Source organism: Bombina bombina, chromosome 6 (genome assembly GCF_027579735.1).
Source record: "Bombina bombina isolate aBomBom1 chromosome 6, aBomBom1.pri, whole genome shotgun sequence".
Lineage (NCBI taxonomy): Eukaryota > Metazoa > Chordata > Amphibia > Anura > Bombinatoridae > Bombina > Bombina bombina.
In genome coordinates, this window is record NC_069504.1 from 874,051,173 (window position 1) to 874,072,284 (window position 21,112).

General features: G+C 41.6%; 1 protein-coding gene across 1 annotated transcript in view; it reads left to right on the forward strand.

Moving 5' to 3' along the window:
* Nucleotides 1-21,112, forward strand: part of PLOD3 (procollagen-lysine,2-oxoglutarate 5-dioxygenase 3) — a 203,004-nt gene that overhangs the window by 168,694 nt on the left and 13,198 nt on the right. The window contains exons 15-17 of the mRNA XM_053718343.1: nt 6,642-6,707; nt 8,940-9,044; nt 9,700-9,846. Coding sequence (XP_053574318.1) covers nt 6,642-6,707; nt 8,940-9,044; nt 9,700-9,846 — 318 coding nt within the window. The remainder of the gene's footprint in view (nt 1-6,641; nt 6,708-8,939; nt 9,045-9,699; nt 9,847-21,112) is intronic.

The window sequence follows — 21,112 nt, forward strand, 5'->3', positions numbered from 1 at the left end:
TGTGGTTTGGAACATGGAGGCCTTTGGAAGTGACGCTGCCTTTTGGTTGGGCGTGCTTTTTTGGACTGTACGGTTCACCTTGTGTTCGGGCGTGGTTACATTCTGTTTTCCATTTCCGCATTCCCGACCGTGTGGCGAAGGAAATTTTCTAGTCTGCAGGGGTCTGGTCATAGGAGGTGGTGAGTGCCCCAGCCATTGGGGGTGTCAGGTGCCGTTTTTGTTTTTGCTACTTAGTCCATATTTATATATCCTCTACCCAGTTATGGAGGATTCTGATGCTGAGACTGTGCTAATTGCAGATTCAGTTACGGAGGATTCTGATACTGAGATTATTTTGATTTCAGATTCTGTGTCCGGTGAGGAATCCGGATTGGCCTCGTTGACACATGTCAACCAGTTTTGTTCCGTATGCCATTTTCAGAGCGCCTGGTTCCTCGGGCTCAGGGAATCAAAGAACTGTTGAGCCATCCGCCTCTGGGGGTTCTGTCCTCAGAGAGGTGTTCCCTACCAATTCATACTTCTACACATGTGGGTAACCCCGTTTCTGATTCCTCCATGCACCCCCCCCCACACACATTTTCGTTTCCACATAATGTTGGCAATTGTTCGTCTGCAGAGTCCAGACATTTCTTGTGCTCGTGGGGAGGGCCCAGATACGGGGAATTTAGTCTAATTCGAATGGTGCACCTCATTAGACATGTGGGGATGAAGTAATCTCCTGATTGCCATTTGTTTGAGATCTTTCCCAGTTTTTTTAAAGATAGGGCTCCGTTTGGCTGGTCCTGCGGGTAGGCCTGTGTCTTTTTGGGCGTTTACCTCTGGGTTGACTTATATTTTATTTATATCCGATGGAATGTCCTTTTTGTTTTTGTTTCCTTCGGGAACCTTCTGGGATTGATACTCTATTACTTCTTCGGAAGTTGTTTGGACATGTTAGTCCTATGTTAAAAATGTCTGTTTTCTGTTTTTTCCCCTATGAGGGAGAATTTATGCAGCTTGCCGGTTAGGACCCTAGGTGCAGGCTGGTCCTGTCGGGTTCATTCGGTCTTGCTTCTGTTCAGGAACGTGGCGCTGCTCTGCTCGGCTGGTTTGGTAGAAGTGCCAAGTGCTCAGGTTATCATTGTTTTTCATGTTCAATTAAGCATTCGAGAGGACCTGTGGATCCGTGAGACGGGAAGGATTGTTTCAGCCCTTATAGCCTTTAGTCATAGATGACTAGGCAGGGGAGTTTTCTGCTGCGTCACTCTATCTGACATCTGATTTCATCATAACATAGAGTTTTTCTCCCCCGTGTGGTGGAGGGTTGGAGGGCTTAAAGAGGTGATATGATAGTAACTTTCAAGTACATTAAAGGGTTTAGTAAAACTGAGGCTGTGGGTATTTTACATAAAATGGAAAATTCAAGAACAAGGGGTCATGAGCTCAAGCTAAAGGGTAGTAGATTCAGGAGTAATTTGAGGAAGCACTTCTTTACAGAAAGAGTGATTGATTTATGGAATAAACTTCCTCAAGAGGTAGTAGCAACAAACACTGTGGGGGACTTTAAAAATGCATGGGACAAGCATAGGGCTATCCTACGAACTAGATAAGTTTATACTGTTAGGTAAGGTCGGGCAGACTTGCTGGGCCTATGGCTCTTATCTGCCGTCAATATCTATGTTTCTATGTTAACACCCCTTACCGCAGTTGAGCGGTTTGGCCTTTATTTTTAGTCCTCTGGATTTATTTTGATCCAACAGCTTGTACAGGATAGCTGTCTAGCATGCGGAACGTTTGCAGTTTGAAACCAGTTGCAGCTCTTGACACCTTGCAGGTGTACGCATAAGCTGTTTTTAGTGTATCTAGATGCAGCTCTTTGACGTGTACTGTCTGTCTGAGTTATAAGAGACCTTTTGGGTCTTCTTCCATTGTCTCTGGGTGAGTTGGATCTCCTGTTAGGGATCTGTGTTTCCGGGTGATGGTTGTTCCCTGCGGGGACTTTTTGTTTAGCTTGGGGTTTTCCGGAGCTGGGTAGGCTTAGTGCCTTTCTCATCCTTGTATCCTCTGCTTGTGCGGAGGTGATAGGGAGACCAGTCCTGCTATTAGGTTTTTTTTATACCTCGAGGTATCCCTTGGATGTCCTTAGGCTCTGAGAAGTATCTTCATACGACTTCTAGCCTTGCTCCTTGGAGCGTTGGACTTTAGCTAGGGGTGGTTCCTTCCTTTTGGTTGGGGCTTTCAAGTTCTTCTCGCTATCCGGATTCTCTGGCTATGCATCCATACCCTTGTGTCTGGCTTTTTGGCCAGTTGGGGTGTTTAATTCTAGGGTAAGATTTGCCCGAACCTGGTTTTTTTTTTTTAGTTTTTTTCCTCTGAGACTTTCGGTTGCTGAAGCTTCGCTTGGCCTTTTTCCTGACCCAGTCTTGGGTGCTTTTGGAATCTTGAATCTCAGGGCTAGTCGGGGTGTTCTACGGTAGTAGAAACTTGGGCTATGTCCTTGCTCCATCTACCTAACCTGGTTATGGTTGGCCAGGTTTTCAGAGTATTTTTTTACTGTTTGCTACAGAGTAGCCCATGTCATCTGGTGGTTAGCCGTGTGGCTTGAGCCTCAAGGGTGGTTGGTTCATACCCCCAGCTGCTGGCGCTGGATGTCCAATTTCTGGTGCGCCTTAGGATTGCATTACCCTGGTCGGCTTTCCAGTGTTCTTGTGGATTCCCTGCTCTGCAGGTGAATGGGTTGGCGGTGCCTCTGCTTGGCAAGCTACTTGTAGGGGGTCCTTTTCTAGGACATCTGTGTTGGGAGTTTCTCTTCCCATTAGCCGGTGACTTGAGGACAGCTGTTGCCCTTCCGGCATTATCCCTTTTCTTTAGGGGATATTCTCCTCCCTATGGAGATGGAGCCCTTGCTTGGGGCTTCTCCTGGATGGGAGGCAGAAAGGTGGGATTGGTTGGCTCAAAGCAGACTTGTTGGGCCTTCATTTTGATAGATCCTTAGATCTATGGCTTTGTTGTCTGTTTTCAGAGTCAGGTTGTACTTGTACTCTGTGGGGATGGCTGTGCTATCCTTACGCTCGTTCCTGTACTTGTTTTGGGATTCTTTTGTTCCCCTGTCTTGGATCCCTGAGGCTAGGTTGGTCCAGCTGGGTGTGGGTCTGCAGGTCAGGATGGACATGCGGTCTAAGGCACTTTGTTCGGGTTGCAGTCTCCTCTGAATGTGTGAGCTTTGTTGAGTCTATCCTGATAGCTTAGTCTGCTAGGGTATAGATTTTCCTTTCAACTTGCTCCATTGATTTCAGAAGAGGGTTTACTCTTCCTTCAAATTCTGAGGGTATGCTCTCCTCGGGGGGCCTCGATTGAGGTTTTGTGTTCCCCTTTTTAGGGACCTGTGTGTAGGTCTGGTGACTTGGGTTGCCTGGAGCGTTCCCTCTGTCTGGGGGTTGCTTTTGCGGTCTGTTTCTTACTTGACTACTGCTTCTTCCTCGCAAGTACCCTCTGTGTCGTCCTGTTATGGACTCTGTGTTCTCAAACTTGAGGTTTTTCACCTGGGTGTATTACACACTTTTTCATGGTCAAATGCTTTGGTATTCTATGGTCAGACACTGGGAGGACTTTGCCTCTTCAGTTGCATTCCGTGCTTGCAGGATGTTGATGAGATGTCTGTTCTGTCTCTGTGCCTGGTCTTATCCCGGGTTTCGCTTGGTATAGGCGTGTCCTCCTTTACCTGTTTGGGCCCCTTTGGGTCTCTGTGAGCTGGGCTCACTCGTGGAGGTGTTCTTTTTTTGTATTAAGGGACCTTTCGGTTTCCTTGTTCCCTTGGGGGTTTAGGCTGTTGTCTCCTTCATTTGTGGAGATGAGCGGTGGGGGACCGTTTGTTGGGCGACGATGTCTCCTGGAGGACTGTTGACTCAGTCGAGTCAGTTTGCGGTCTCTAGTTTGGCTTCTGGACTAACTGCGTGTCAGTGTCATTGGGGCTTTGCCTCTTAAAATTTTCTCGGCTTCGTTCAGAGCGGGGTTTTTTATTGGGTAGAGGTTCAGGCCTGGTGCCCTCAGTATGGGCCGCCTATTGTACCCTCCCGTCTTGGCATTCAGTGTCCTCTTTAGCTTGGATATTGTTTTCCCAAAAGAAATGAATGCAGCTGTGGACTCTTTCCATTTAAGAAGAAAAACATAAATTATGCTTACCTGATAATTTCCTTTTCTTCTGATGGAAGGAAAGAGTCCACAGCTCCCCACCCATAATTTTATGTGGGGCATCTTTCTTATTCTTCTGGCACCTTTTATCCTGATATTTCTTCTACTTTTCCTTGTTCCTCGGCAGAATGACTGGGGGATGAGGGAAGTGGGAGGAGTATTTAAGCCTTTGGCTGGGTTGTCTTTGCCTCCTCCTGGTGGCCAGGTTCTTATTTCCCAAAAGTAATGAATGCAGCTGTGGACTCTTTCCATCAGAAGAAAATGAAATTATCAGGTAAGCATAATTTATGTTTCTTAATTTAAACCATCACCGCTTGACATATACAAATCTTTTTACTATATGTTTTAGTTTTAACTATGGCACAATTTAGATTGACCTACATTATTAGAATACCAAGCATCCTCTGGATATTATTCTCACACATTGCTTTGAATACATCTTTCTATCTAGTGTTAAACCCCTTTGCTACCAGGATTTTTGGAGACTTTTTAGAATTTTTGCTATCACTATATTTAAACAGAAATACAGCCTTGGTGTTTTTGACTTACCTATCAAAACCATATATTTTATTTTTAAGTAGAAAACCCAAGGTATTGATCTAGGCCCATTTTTATATATTTCATGTCACCATTTTGCTGCCAAATGCGATCATATATATATATATATATTTTTTTTACTTTTTTCACAAATTTTGGGTTTCTCATTGAAATTATTTACATACCACTTGTGCAGTCATTACACAAATGGTTGTAAAAGCTTATTTGGGATCCCCTTAGCCATTGTTTTTTGGTAATTAGAAGACTGCTTATTGTAGCTGCGCACCATACTTCTGAAATTCCTGGCAGTTAAGGCGTTAGCTGGTAAGGGTAATAGTATAGTAATGTAGGTATTACACTTCCAACTGACACCTCACAAATCCTCTCTGATCCCTCCCAAACAGCTCACCCCCACCCCCCACCACACACACACACACTCTCCTCCCTACCCTACCAACTTAGGTAATGTTTGCCAGTATGAAGTTTTGATGGCTTTTTATAATTATTTTTTTATTTATGTTTATATTTTATGCAGTGTAGGATCCCCCTTACCCTCTCACCTCCCTGACCCCTCCCAAACAGCTCTCTAACTCTCCCCCCATCTTAGGTACTGGCAGCTGTCTGTCAGTATACAGTTTACATAAATTTAAAATACTTTTTATTATATTTTTTTTTTTTTGTAGTGTAGTGATCCCCCTCAACCCTCCCCAATTGATCATATTGTAGGGCCCCCTTTCACAATCCCCTTTGTCTTATAAGGTCCCATCTCTCCTAATCCATTTATTTTCTGTAGTGAAGGGAACTCCCCCCTCCTGCAATGGACTGCTTCTCTTTTTCCATCCCACGGCACCACCACCGCAGCAGATACAGACAGTGACACTGTCTGTATCGGTGATCTGGCTTCTTATGGTAAAGGGAGCACAATGACTTCTGACAACGGCTGCAATCTCGGCTGTCTAAGCTTTGACTGTAACATGCACTTTTATGTTGTAGGGGTTAATGTACCATGTATTATTGTCTGTTTCTTCTTCATAGCACTTGATGTCATATTTTATAATGTAATTCTATTAATATTTACCTAGATCCTAGACTTGTTTTCAAGTGTTCCATATTATAAGGAAATGGAAAGCAATCTGTTTCTATAATGCATATGAGGGAGTATGAGTTACACAAAATATGTTTTCATTAAATAAGTTATATACATTTTGTTTATAATGACCTATTAATACTCCTTGTTTGTTAAAGGGACAGTAAAAAACTTGAGATTTTTAAATAAAATAATATTTAGCTATGCAAAGTGAAACAACTTTGCAACATATTTTCATTATTTATTTTGCCCCCTTTTTATGTAATTTATCTCTGAAAATTGAGCCATTTCTAATTCTCTGAATGCACCCTTCTGACTTATCAAGGCTAACTCTGCAACATACCTGTCCCTAATTGACTTTATCCGATAACAACTGCAAAATAATTCACTTAATACTAACTGTATGACTGTGACTAGCCTTGTTGTCTGTGGACTAAAGCCCAGATTGGCTTCGTCAAATAAGGCAAATTGGTTGATGAAGTTTGGCTACAAAAAAATAAACTGCAGTAAAATTTATGTTAATTTGTTTTAAAAGCGTTAAGACTTGGCTGATAGCTTATTTTATATCAGCACAAGAAAAAAATGTCTTGTAATTACAAGGTGCTTACTGTCCCTTTTTAAGGGGAACTCACAGCTCTGTTGGTAGAAAGGGGCAAATCTGTTCAGCCCTAAAAAAAGGTTTATTCAGCATAAAAACCTGCACTGCTTTATAAAAAATGTAAATAACTCCTTTTTGATCCATCTAATATAATCATTCTTGCATATCTGCTTAATATTGAAGACGTTGATCCTATAAATGGAATATGTGCTATACATTTTGCTCATAACATTTCTGATTTATTTTTAGGATTGGAAAGAGAAATATATCCATGAAAACTACTCAAAAATCTTTGATGAAGATTATTTTGAACAGGTAATTTCAGAATACTTTGCCCAGTATAGATTCCAGGAACAGTAAAATACAGATGTGGCTGAAAGTATTGGAACCCCTCCACCTTCTTAGGAAAACGCACAATTTTCTCTAAACTAAGTAAAAAATTACAAAAGTATTTATTTCAAATGTAGAACAGAAACTTCGCTTTTGATTTATGACTTCACATTTCATTTAAATGGTAAAACAAATGAGAATGGCACGGACAAAAATATTGGTACTGTTAACCTAATATTTCCGGGCACTGCCTTTGGAGACAGTAACTGCAATCAAGCGCTTTCTGTAGCTCTGAATAAGATTTCTACACTTTTTAGGTTGGGATTTTGGCCCACTGTTCTTGAGCAAACTGCTGCAGTTCTCTCAGGTTTGAGGGGTGCTTTTTCCATCTGCGAGTTTTAACTATTCCCCAGATGTTCGATGGGATTCAGATCTGGACTCGTAGAAGGCCACTCCTGAGCAGTCCAATGTTTTCTTCTCATCCATTCTTGGCTTCTTTTTGAGATATGTTTCAGGTCATTATACTGTTGGAGGACCCATGACTTGCAACTGAGACACAGCCTTCATAGTCTTCTAATTTCATTGTGCCCTGAACAGATTCTAGGCACCTAGTGCCAGAGGCATTAAAGAAACCATAAAACATCACTGTGGCTCCTCTGTGTTTCATGGTAGTGATGTTTTTTTTTTCTTTTGACATCTTTGTTTTTCCCACTGTAAAACGTGAAGTTGTGATTTGTCACAAATCTCTACTTTTGTTTTGTCTGTCCAAAAATGTATGAACTTGCATTTAGGCAAACTCCAGTCTGGCTTTTTTGTTTTTCTCTCTTAGAAGTGGGGTCTTCCTAGGTCTTTTACCATGGAGCCTATTTTCAGTCAAACAGCGACGGATCGTGCGACTTGAAACTGTTGCACCTTGAGCTTCAATTTCACCTTGGACCTGTTTTTTATTTATCCTTGGTTTACATCTATTATTACATTTACTTTAATCTCATTGTATCCTTTGCTGAAAAGCATACATAGGAGTGTAGCAATGTACTACTGGGAACTAGTTGCTGATTGGTGGCTGTATTTATTTGCCTCTTGTCATTGGTTCACCGGATGTGTTGTACTAGCTCCTAGTAGTGCATTGCTGCTCTGCTGCTGACTTTGACCCCTACAAAAGGATTGAACACATAGTTATATGCAATCGTGTAATAATAAAATGCTCTAATGCATTGGAGCATTTTATTTTTGCACTTTTATTTCCCTTTAACCCCTTTACAGCTGTTAAACACATTAGATTAGCTAGATTACAAGTGGAGCGCAAAATTATCGCGCAATAATTAACCTGCCATTACAAGTGGCTGGATATTGCTACAGCAAGCTTGTGGTAGCAATTAGCGCTCCGAAAATTAACCAGAGGTCAGACCTCTGGTTAATCTTCTAAAAGTACCCCAAATGCCTTCAATATTGAGGGCATTTATAGTTTTTTAGTAAAAAAAACATTTAACATTATTATTATTTTTTTAATAAAAAAAAATGAACTAGGCAGTTTTGAGGCTTTAAAGTTGGTGGGAGTAGGGTGTAAGAAAAAAAACGGCAGTGAAAAGTGCCTTTATATTGCGGTCTATAGAAACACACAGTTCGCATAGACCGCAATATAAATATATATGTATATCATAATTAACACATGAATATATATGTGTGTGTGTGTATATATATATATATATATATATATATATATATATATATATATATATATATATATATATATATATATATATATACATATACATATATATTTAAGTTTGCTGTACTACTTACCTCCCTCACTGCATGATGTTCTGATGTGACAGCATCAGAACGAGGCTCCCATAGGAGACTATGGAAGCACACTCTTGTGAGCGCAATGCAAACGCGAGCGATTAACTTGTAATGGCAGCGCACATTATCGTGCACTGGTATTACAAAGTGGAGTGCTAATATCGCTTGCACGCAAGCGATATTTAGCACTCCACTTGTAATCTAGCCCATCGTAGGCAATTTTTTTTTTTTTAATAACATGATCTAACAGAAAAAGAGCGTGTATTTTTTTTTTTTAATACCAGAATGTCCCTTTTTTTTTTTTTTTTTTTTTTTTTAAAGTTAATTTCCAAAAAATAATGATCTCTCCATTAGAATTAGATTGGTGGTCTTTGGTTCTGTTATAACTCTTTGGTGTCTGATTCTCCCTTGCAGCCATGCCCAGATGTGTACTGGTTCCCAATCTTTAAGGACATTATGTGCGATGAGTTTGTGGAGGAGATGGAGAATTTCGGACAGTGGTCAGGAGGCAGAAATGAGGTAAGCTAAGAACTGGGTTTAGGAGTGAAAGTGTTAGTTTACATAAATGCTTTTTTACCGTGTTTTCCTGCATAACTTTCAAGAACCGCACATGAATGGAAATGCCTGAAACGGCAATCTTACCCACAGATCTGCACTATAGATGTTTATGTATATACTACTAATACCTACAGGGTGTGTTACCTTTTTTAGTGACCTTGCACAAAGAATAATGCACAATTTAATGTTACAAGTGGATGGTTAAACCATGCAGTAAATATAACCCATTATTATTTCTAGTAAAGCACAGAACGAGATGAAGAACTAGACTACTTGCGCGTGCTCTGCTTAGCGCACCATCGTCTTAGCACTCAGAGTGATATCCAACATAAATTGTCTATTATGTGAGGGATTTAGCGCACACGCTACCCGACATACAGATATTGGTGCACCAAAGGCTATCGCTCAAGCGTTAAAAAAAATAAGACTTGTAATAGGAGAGGGAAAATAGAAGCTCTATTGATTGCTCTTGTGCGATGTTACCACACAATAGCTCTATTGGTTTTGCTCTCCAATTAGCTCATAATCTTTTGCTCTTATGCTTGTGTGGGTGTCACTGTGTTTTAATGTCATAGTTCCTCCATATTTAGTCTAAGAGATGTACATCTCTCTTCAGGACCAGCGGTTGGCAGGCGGATATGAGAATGTCCCAACTGTGGACATTCATATGACACAAGTGGGCTATCAAGAGGAGTGGCTGAAGTTCTTGCAAGAATATGTTGCACCTGTCACAGAGAAAATCTTCCCAGGCTACTACACAAAGGTAATCCAAGGTTCACTTTTTTTAATCTTTAAACAAGATAACTAGGGAAGTATTGGTATGCGCTGTTCTATGAATAACACATTTCTTCTGTTATGTGTGATCAGTCCACGGGTCATCATTACTTCTGGGATATTATCTGCTCCCCTACAGGAAGTGCAAGAGGATTCACCCAGCAGAGTTGCTATATAGCTCCTCCCCTCTACGTCACCTCCAGTCATTCTCTTGCACCCAAAGACTAGATAGGAGGTGTGAGAGGACTATGGTGATTATACTTAGTTTTTAGAACTTCAATCAAAAGTTTGTTATTTTACAATAGCACCGGAGCGTGTTATTACCTCTCTGGCAGAGTTTGAAGAAGAATCTACCAGAGTTTTTCTTATGATTTTAACCGGAGTAGTTAAGATCATATTGCTGTTTCTCGGCCATCTGAGGGAGGTAAAAACTTCAGATCAGGGGACAGCGGGCAGTTGAATCTGCATTGAGGTATGTAGCAGTTTTTATTTTCTGAATGGAATTGATGAAAGAATCCTGCCATACCGTTATAATGAACATGTATGTATGCTTTACACTTTAGTATTCTGGGGATGGTATTACACCGGAATTACTCTGTAAAAGTACATTAAACCTTTTATTAGGTATTTTTCATGTTAAACGTTTTTGCTGGAATGTAGAATCGTTTGCATTAATGAGGTACTGAGTGAATAAATATTTGGGCATTATTTTTCCACTTGGCAGTTTGCTTGTGTTAATTATGACAGTTTCGTTTCTCTCTCACTGCTGTGTGTGAGAGGGAGGGGCCGTTTTTGGCGCTCTTTGCTACGCATCAAAAATTTCCAGTCAGTTTTTCTGCATGATCCGGTTCATCTCTAACAGAACTCAGGGGTCTTCAAACTTCTTTGAAGGGAGGTAGATTCTCTCAGCAGAGCTGTGAGACTTATATAGTGACTGTGATTTAAAACGTTGCTCTGTAATTTTTATGTTTAAAATTTAATTAGTGTTATTTTACTAATGGGAACAAACCTTTGCTAAAAAGTTGTGTTGTTTGTTAAGAGTGATGCTATAACTGTTTTTCAGTTCATTATTTCAACTGTCATTTAATCGTTTAGTGCTTCTTGAGGCACAGTACGTTTTTATTAAATAAAATTGTAACCGAGTTGCATGTTTATTGCTAGTGTGTTAAACATGTCTGATTCAGAGGAAGATACCTGTGTCATTTGTTCCAATGCCAAGGTGGAGCCCAATAGAAATTTATGTACTAACTGTATTGATGCTACTTTAAATAAAAGCCAATCTGTACAAATTGATCAAATTTCACCAAACAGCGAGGGGAGAGTTATGCCGACTAACTCGCCTCACGTGTCAGTACCTGCATCTCCCGCCCGGGAGGTGCGTGATATCATGGCGCCTAGTACATCTGGGCAGCCATTACAGATAACATTACAAGATATGGCTACTGTTATGACTGAAGTTTTGGCTAAATTACCAGAACTAAGAGGCAAGCGTGATCACTCTGGGGTGAGAACAGAGTGCGCTGATAATTCTAGGGCCATGTCTGATACTGCGTCACAGCTTGCAGAGCATGAGGACGGAGAGCTTCATTCTGTAGGTGACGGTTCTGATCCAAACAGATTGGATTCAGATATTTCAAATTTTAAATTTAAATTGGAAAACCTCCGTGTATTACTAGGGGAGGTCTTAGCAGCTCTCAACGATTGTAACACTGTTGCAATACCAGAGAAAATGTGTAGGTTGGATAAATACTTTGCGGTACCGGCGAGTACTGACGTTTTTCCTATACCTAAGAGATTAACTGAAATTGTTACCAAGGAGTGGGATAGACCCGGTGTGCCGTTCTCACCCCCTCCAATATTTAGAAAGATGTTTCCAATAGACGCCACCACACGGGACTTATGGCAAACGGTCCCTAAGGTGGAGGGAGCAGTTTCTACTTTAGCTAAGCGTACCACTATCCCGGTGGAGGATAGCTGTGCTTTTTCAGATCCTATGGATAAAAAATTAGAGGGTTACCTTAAGAAAATGTTTGTTCAACAAGGTTTTATATTACAACCCCTTGCATGCATCGCGCCGATCACGGCTGCGGCAGCATTTTGGATTGAGTCTCTGGAAGAGAACCTTAGTTCAGCTACGCTGGACGACATTACGGACAGGCTTAGAGTCCTTAAACTAGCTAATTCATTCATTTCGGAGGCCGTAGTACATTTAACCAAACTTACGGCTAAGAATTCAGGATTCGCCATTCAGGCACGTAGGGCGCTGTGGCTAAAATCCTGGTCGGCTGATGTAACTTCTAAGTCCAAATTACTTAATATACCTTTCAAGGGGCAAACTTTATTTGGGCCCGGTTTGAAAGAAATTATTGCTGACATTACAGGAGGTAAGGGCCACGCTCTACCTCAAGACAAAGCCAAAGCTAAGGCTAGACAGTCTAATTTTCGTCCCTTTCGGAATTTCAAAGCAGGAGCAGCGCCAACTTCCACTGCACCAAAACAGGGAGGAGCTGTTGCTCGTTACAGACAAGGCTGGAAGCCTAACCAGTCCTGGAACAAGGGCAAGCAGGCCAGTAAGCCTGCTGCTGCCCCAAAGACAGCATGAACCGAGGGCCCCCGATCCGGGACCGGATCTAGTGGGGGGCAGACTCTCTCTCTTCGCCCAGGCTTGGGCAAGAGATGTCCAGGATCCCTGGGCGGAAGGACGCGTTTCTACGCTGTGTACAAGATCTATTATTAATGGGAGTGATCCATCCGGTTCCGCGGTCGGAACAAGGACAAGGGTTTTACTCAAACCTGTTTGTGGTTCCCAAAAAAGAGGGAACTTTCAGGCCAATCTTGGATTTAAGGATCCTAAACAAATTCCTAAGAGTTCCATCGTTCAAAATGGAAACTATTCGGACAATCTTACCCATGATCCAAGAGGGTCAGTACATGACCACAGTGGATTTAAAGGATGCTTACCTTCACATACCGATTCACAAAGATCATTACCGGTATCTAAGGTTTGCCTTCTTAAACAGGCATTACCAGTTTGTAGCCCTTCCATTCGGATTGGCTACGGCTCCAAGAATCTTTACAAAGGTTCTGGGTGCCCTTCTGGCGGTACTAAGACCGCGAGGAATTTCGGTAGCTCCGTACCTAGACGACATTCTGATACAAGCTTCAAGCTTTCAAACTGCCAAGTCTCATACAGAGTTAGTTCTGGCATTTCTAAGGTCGCATGGATGGAAAGTGAACGAAAAGAAGAGTTCTCTCTTTCCTCTCACAAGAGTTCCATTCTTGGGGACTCTTATAGATTCTGTAGAAATGAAGATTTATCTGACAGAAGACAGATTAACAAAGCTTCTAAATGCATGCCGTGTCCTTCATTCCATTCAACTCCCGTCAGTAGCTCAATGCATGGAGGTGATCGGCTTAATGGTAGCAGCAATGGACATAGTTCCCTTTGCACGCCTACATCTCAGACCGCTGCAATTGTGCATGCTGAGTCAGTGGAATGGGGATTACTCAGATTTGTCCCCCACTCTGAATCTGGATCAAGAGACCAGAAACTCTCTTCTATGGTGGCTTTCTCGGCCACATCTGTCCAGGGGGATGCCGTTCAGCAGGCCGGACTGGACAATTGTAACAACAGACGCCAGCCTTCTAGGTTGGGGCGCTGTCTGGAATTCTCTGAAGGCTCAGGGACAATGGAGTCAGGAGGAAAGTCTCCTGCCAATAAACATTCTGGAATTGAGAGCAGTTCTCAATGCCCTTCTAGCTTGGCCCCAGTTAAAGACTCGGGGGTTCATCAGGTTTCAGTCGGACAACATCACGACTGTAGCTTACATCAACCATCAAGGAGGGACAAGAAGCTCCCTAGCAATGATAGAAGTATCAAAGATAATTCGCTGGGCAGAGTCTCACTCTTGCCACCTGTCAGCAATCCACATCCCGGGAGTGGAGAACTGGGAGGCGGATTTCTTGAGTCGCCAGACTCTTCATCCGGGGGAGTGGGAACTTCATCCGGAGGTCTTTGCCCAAATACTTCAACGTTGGGGCAAACCAGAGATAGATCTCATGGCGTCTCGCCAGAACGCCAAACTTCCTCGCTACGGATCCAGATCCAGGGATCCGGGAGCGGTTCTGATAGATGCTTTGACAGCACCTTGGAACTTCAGGATGGCTTATGTGTTTCCACCCTTCCCACTGCTTCCTCGATTGATTGCCAAAATCAAACAGGAGAGAGCATCAGTGATTCTAATAGCGCCTGCATGGCCGCGCAGGACTTGGTATGCAGATCTAGTGGACATGTCATCCTGTCCGCCTTGGTCTCTACCTCTAAGACAGGACCTTCTGATTCAGGGTCCATTCAAACATCAAAGTCTAACTTCTCTGAAGCTGACTGCTTGGAAATTGAACGCTTGATTTTATCAAAACGTGGTTTTTCTGAGTCGGTTATTGATACCCTGATACAGGCTAGGAAGCCTGTTACCAGAAAGATTTACCATAAAATATGGCGTAAATACCTATACTGGTGTGAATCCAAAGATTACTCCTGGAGTAAGGTTAGGATTCCTAGGATATTGTCTTTTCTACAAGAAGGTTTAGAAAAGGGTTTATCGGCTAGCTCATTAAAGGGACAGATCTCAGCTCTGTCCATCTTGTTACACAGGCGTCTGTCAGAAAATTCAGACATCCAGGCCTTTTGTCAGGCTTTAGCTAGGATCAAGCCTGTGTTTAAAACTGTTGCTCCGCCATGGAGTTTAAACTTAGTTCTTAACGTTTTACAGGGTGTTCCGTTTGAACCCCTTCATTCCATTGATATAAAATTGTTATCTTGGAAAGTTCTATTTTTAATGGCTATTTCCTCGGCTCGAAGAGTCTCTGAGTTATCAGCCCTACATTGTGATTCTCCTTATCTGATCTTTCACTCAGACAAGGTAGTTCTGCGTACTAAACCTGGGTTCTTACCTAAGGTAGTCACTAACAGGAATATCAATCAAGAGATTGTTGTTCCATCCTTGTGTCCAAATCCTTCTTCAAAGAAGGAACGTCTTCTACACAATCTGGATGTAGTTCGTGCCCTCAAGTTCTACTTGCAGGCAACTAAAGATTTTCGCCAAACTTCTTCCCTGTTTGTCGTTTATTCTGGACAGAGGAGAGGTCAAAAAGCTTCTGCTACCTCTCTCTCTTTTTGGCTTCGTAGCATAATACGTTTAGCCTATGAGACTGCTGGACAGCAGCCTCCTGAAAGAATTACAGCTCATTCCACTAGAGCTGTGGCTTCCACTTGGGCCTTTAAGAATGAGGCCTCTGTTGAACAGATTTGCAAGGCTGCAACTTGGTCTTCACTTCATACTTTTTCCAAATTTTACAAATTTGACACTTTTGCTTCTTCGGAGGCTATTTTTGGGAGAAAGGTTCTTCAGGCAGTGGTTCCTTCTGTATAATGAGCCTGCCTATCCCTCCCGTCATCCGTGTACTTTTGCTTTGGTATTGGTATCCCAGAAGTAATGATGACCCGTGGACTGATCACACATAACAGAAGAAAACATAATTTATGCTTACCTGATAAATTCCTTTCTTCTGTTGTGTGATCAGTCCACGGCCCGCCCTGTTTTTTAAGGCAGGTACATATTTTTTAAATTATAATTCAGTCACCACTACACCCTTGGTTTCTCCTTTCTCGTTGGTCTTTGGTCGAATGACTGGAGGTGACGTAGAGGGGAGGAGCTATATAGCAACTCTGCTGGGTGAATCCTCTTGCACTTCCTGTAGGGGAGCAGATAATATCCCAGAAGTAATGATGACCCGTGGACTGATCACACAACAGAAGAAAGGAATTTATCAGGTAAGCATAAATTATGTTTTCTTGGCACATCAACTGGCAGATAAATGAAGATAAGCGATATAGATTTGTTAATTTAGGGTAAATCAATATTTTTATAAAATGAAATTAGGGCTGCTTAAATGGCCATTATAGTGCAAGCATTACATTCTCTTATTCAATGAGATTAAACACATAGTTAAAGTTCTGCTCAGGAGACAGAGAACTGCTGGTCCCAAACAGAAACAGCCACTGGGTCAATTAGCAGTGGCAGTCACACATCAACCACCACTGCTGATTAACTAACAATAAATAAGTGCAGTTTAAACATTCTGAGACATCTGTTTTTATTTGTTCTTTATGTATAAACTAAACAACATTTAAAACAAGCTAAATGTAAAGGGACATAACGTGTTACAGTATTTTATTATTGCACTAATGTTTGTATAAACCAATTTGTTTAACGTTTGCAAAAGTTAATGTTGACTCCAAACTGGCAATGATCTATAGGTCTGGAGCTGAGCATTGCAGCTGAGCCAATCAGCCATGTTTAGCTCTGGATTGTAAATGCATTCCCAGTCCTGAGCTGACTTGAGCTATGTGTTTAACCACTTTGCTGTGTTTAAACACTCAGCATTTTTGTGCAAATCTTTTATGTTGATTTAAAGGGACAGTAATGTCAAAATTAAATTATTATGATTCAGACAAAGCATGCATTTTTAAACAACTTTCCAATTTACTTATCTAATTTGCATTGTTCTCTTGGTATCCTTTGTTGTGAAGTAAACTTAGGAAGTCTCTGGAGCAGCAATTCTGATTGGTGGCTGCACATATATGCCTCTTGTCTTTGGCTCAGGTGATGTGTTCAGCTAGGTTCCAGTAGTGCATTGCTGCTCTTTCAACAAAGGATACCAAGAGAATTAAACACATTTCATAATACAAGTAAATTGAAAAGTTGTTTAAAATTGTATGTAAATGTCTCATGAAGGAAATCTTTAGAGTTTCATGTCCCTTTAAAAGATTTCCCTGTCTGAGCACAGCTGAAGAAATTGAGCTGACAAATATCTCACAAAGGGCTGCAGACTGGAATTGAAAAACTATGATCCAAAATAATACTTTTATGATTAAAAAGCTGGTTTAAACAGAATCTGTTACATTTGATCTTAATTTATAATTGTGTTAAAGAAATGACACTCCCAGTGGGGGTTAGGAGAGAGTAGTACTAAAATGTTAATTTCTTTCCTAAGACATGGAAAGTTCACGACGTCATTCCAATTACTAGTGGGATATTCACTCCTGGCTAGCAGGAGGAGGCAAATAGCACCACAGCAAAGCTGTTAAGTGTCACTTCCCTTACCCATAACCCCCAGTCATTCTCTTTGCCTCTGTCAATGGAGGACATGAAGTTCTGTGTCTGAAGATTTATTCCCTTTTCTGGGTACTTTTTCATGCAAGCAAGGATTTGTGGTTAGCTGTGTCCACGTCAATCTCTTGAGTAAGAGTAGTGGTGGCTTTTAAGCAGTTAGGAAGTGGTGAGGTGGTCCTTGCTTGGTTTCCTAACATTTTGCTGCCCTTGTTATAGAAAGCCGGAGTTGGTTACTCTGTTCTTTATTTTTCTACAGGTCTCTGTGAGGAGTATGTGTCCTTTCACACCTTGTAAGCTGTCGTCCTGCCTGACAGTTAGATTGCAGGTAAGTGCTTTTTGTCTTCTAGGTATTGGAGACTTGCACTTGAAGAAGATTGAGCTGCAACTTTAATTTGGGACATGTTATATCCTTTATATAGGATACTTATAGGCAGGGTGCAGGCACTTTATATGTGACTAAGGGGTTAATACTTTTTATTTGGGTATAAAGCATATCCCTTATTGTTAATTGTGGCTCATGTACTATTTATTCACATGAGTTATTGAATATTGAGGAGATTAGGCTAAAGTGTAAGGACGGTTTAACGGTCTTGCAGATAAACTATCAGTTTTCGGAAACGTGCACTTTTATTTTAGCTGCGCAGCTTCTCGTTGGATAGTCATGTGACTTCCGCTCTTCAGCATTCAGTTTTCTAAGCGTTTCGGCGGCGTCACTGTTCCAACATCTCCTGTGTTCACTTGATCGACAGGAGAGTCCTCTGACGTTTCCCATTATCAGTTATATTAACGGTGGTCAGGTAAAAGACCTCTGTTTATGTACATACTTTTCCAGTGTCGCCATTGGAACCTTTTGAAACAAGACACCTCAGTCTGTCTGAGGTGTAGAGGGTCTGATTTGGTTTTGTTAAGCTATCTTTTTATAGCGTTAAACGCTCTGAGGTATCAAGTATTTTCTTAAAGTAACAGTACTTTTTGGTTTAAAAATATATATATTTAATTTTTTTTTCAATTATTTTTGGGCAATTTATTTTTATTTTATTTGCTATTATGGACATGGATCAAGACTCAGGTGTGTTAGTGCATAATTGATCCAATTAGTAATTACTACTAATTGGATCAATTATGCACTAACACACCTGAAAAGTGTGTCAACCATTAGAGGATAGGGGTTGGTTGTTTGTATATAAGCCAGTACTCTATTTTAGTTAACAGAAGCCTGATGAAACAGACAGGGTTCTGAGAAATGCATAGCATTGTTATTATAAATAGTTATTTGGTTGACTTCTGTTTCTTCTACAAGATACGAGTCCACGGATTCATCCTTACTTGTGGGATATTATCCTCCTGCTAACAGGAAGTGGCAAAGAGCACCACAGCAGAGCTGTATATATATATATATATATATATATATATATATATATATATATATATATCCTCCCTTCTCTCCACCCCCAGTCATTCTCTTTGCCTATGCTAGTAATAGGAAGGGTAAAGTGAAAGAGGTGTTAAAATGATAGTTTTTATTTTCTTCAATCAAGAAGTTTTTTATTTTAAATGGTACCGGTGAGTACTATTTTTTCTCAGGCAGGATAGAAGAAGATTTCTGCCTTGAGGTTTATGATCTTAGCAGATGTAACTAAGATCCATGTCGGTTCCCACAGAGTTGCTGAGGAGTACAAGTGAAATCTTCAGGTGGTAAGCAGTAGACCTATATATCAGGGTGGTACTGAAAGCCTGTGTAAAATAATCTTTGTTATAAATACAGCAAAGGAAAATTCAGGGCTAATTGCATGGTTAAGACACTGGGGCAGCCTAACGTTTTTTATTATATAAAAGAGTTTCATGGCTGACAATGTTATGTTATGCTGGGGGTTCACATGGCATATATTTTATTGTTTAAGATAGATAATCCTCATGGCTGTTTTAAACCGCTTCCCATGCGGTGGTTGAGGCGGTCAGCACATCGTTCATGATGGGCGGGGCCTAATTTTCGCGCTTCTAGTGCGCAGTTAGTTTCTGAGAGAAAGCAGCAGCCATCGGCTCCGGTTGGGCCCAGACTTAGGGGTTTTTCTCCGGAGTTATATCGGATCGTTTATCAAGCTCTTGGGTGCAGAAACTGGAACCGGGACAGGGTTTTTACTCAAATCTATTCGTGGTTCCCAAAAAAGAGGGAACCTTCAGACCGATTTTAGATCTCAAATGTCTAAACAAATTTCTCAGAGTCCCATCGTTCAAGATGGAGACTATTCTAACAATTTTACCAATGATCCAGGAGGGTCAATACATGACCACCGTGGACCTGAAGGATGCGTATCTTCACATTCCTATCCACAAGGATCATCATCAGTTTCTAAGGTTTGCCTTTCTGGACAAACATTATCAGTTTGTGGCCCTTCCCTTCAGGTTGGCCACAGCTCCCAGAATCTTCACAAAGGTGCTAGGGTCCCTTCTAGCGGTTCTCAGACCGCAGGGAATAGCAGTGGCGCCCTATCTGGACGATATTTTGATCCAGGCGTCAACTTATCATCTGACCAACTCTCACACTGACATCGTGCTGTCATTTCTAAGAACTCATGGTTGGAAAGTGAATATAGAAAAGAGTTCACTTGTTCCACAAACAAGAGTTCCATTCTTGGGAACTCTGATAGACTCGGTAGACATGAAAATATTTCTGACGGAGGTCAGAAAATTAAAGATTCTAAATACTTGCCGAGCACTTCAGTCCATTCCTCGGCCGTCAGTGGCTCAGTGTATGGAGGTCATTGGATTAATGGTAGCGGCAATGGACACCATTCCGTTTGCTCGCTTTCATCTCAGGCCACTGCAGCTGTGCATGCTCAGACAGTGGATTGGGGATTATGCAAATTTATCTCCTCAGATAAATCTGGATCAAGAGACCAGAGAGACTCTTCTTTGGTGGTTGTCACAGGATCATCTGTCCCAGGGAATGTGCTTCCGCAGACCATCATGGGTAATAGTGACGACGGACACCAGCCTCTTGGGCTGGGGTTCAGTCTGGAATTCTCTGAAGGCTCAGGGTGTTTGGACTCAGGTGGAGTCTCTACTACCAATCAATATTCTGGAACTGAGAGCAATATACAACGCGCTTCAGGCGTGGCCTCAGTTGGCTTTGGCCAAATTCATAAGATTCCAGTCGGACAATATCATGACTGTGGCATATATAAATCAGGGGGGAACAAGGAGTTCTCTAGCGAGGATAGAGGTATCAAAGATAATTCGATGGGCGGAGACTCACTTTTGCCATCTATCAGCAATCTATATCCCAGGAGTAGAGAATTGGGAAGCGGATTTTCTAAGTGTCAGACTTTTCATCCGGGGGAGTGGGAACTCCATCCATCCGGAGGTATTTGCATCATTGATTCATCAGTGGGGCACACCGGAATTGGATCTGATGGCATCTCGACAAAATTCCAAAACTTCCTCGTTACGGGTCCAGGTCAAGTGATCCCCAGGCTGTACTGATAGATGCTCTAGCAGTACCTTGATCGTTCAACCTGGCTTATGTGTTTCCACCATTTCCTCTCCTGCCTCGTGTGATTTCAAGAATCAAACAGAAGAGAGCTTCAGTAATTCTAATAGCGCCTGCGTGTCCACGTAGGACTTGGTATGCGGATCTAGTGGACATGTCGTCTCTGCCACCGTGGAAACTGCCATTGAGACAGGACCTTCTCATTCAAGGTCCGTTCCAACATCCAAATCTAAATTCTCTGCAGCTGACTGCCTGGAGATTGAACGCTTGATTTTATCTAAGCGGGATTCTCTGAGTCGGTCATTGATACTTTGATTCAGGCTCGCAAGCCTGTCACGAGAAAGATTTACCATAAGGTATGGTATAAATATTTTTATTGGTGCGAATCCAAGGGCTACTCATGGAGTAGGGTTAGGATTCCTAGGATTTTGTCCTTTCTCCAAGAAGGATTGGAGAAGGGATTATCAGCTAGTTCCTTAAAGGGACAAATTTCTGCTTTGTCAATTTTACTACACAAATGTCTGGCGGATGTCCGAGACATTCAGTCTTTTTGTCAGGCTTTAATCAGAATCAAGTCTGTGTTTAAACCT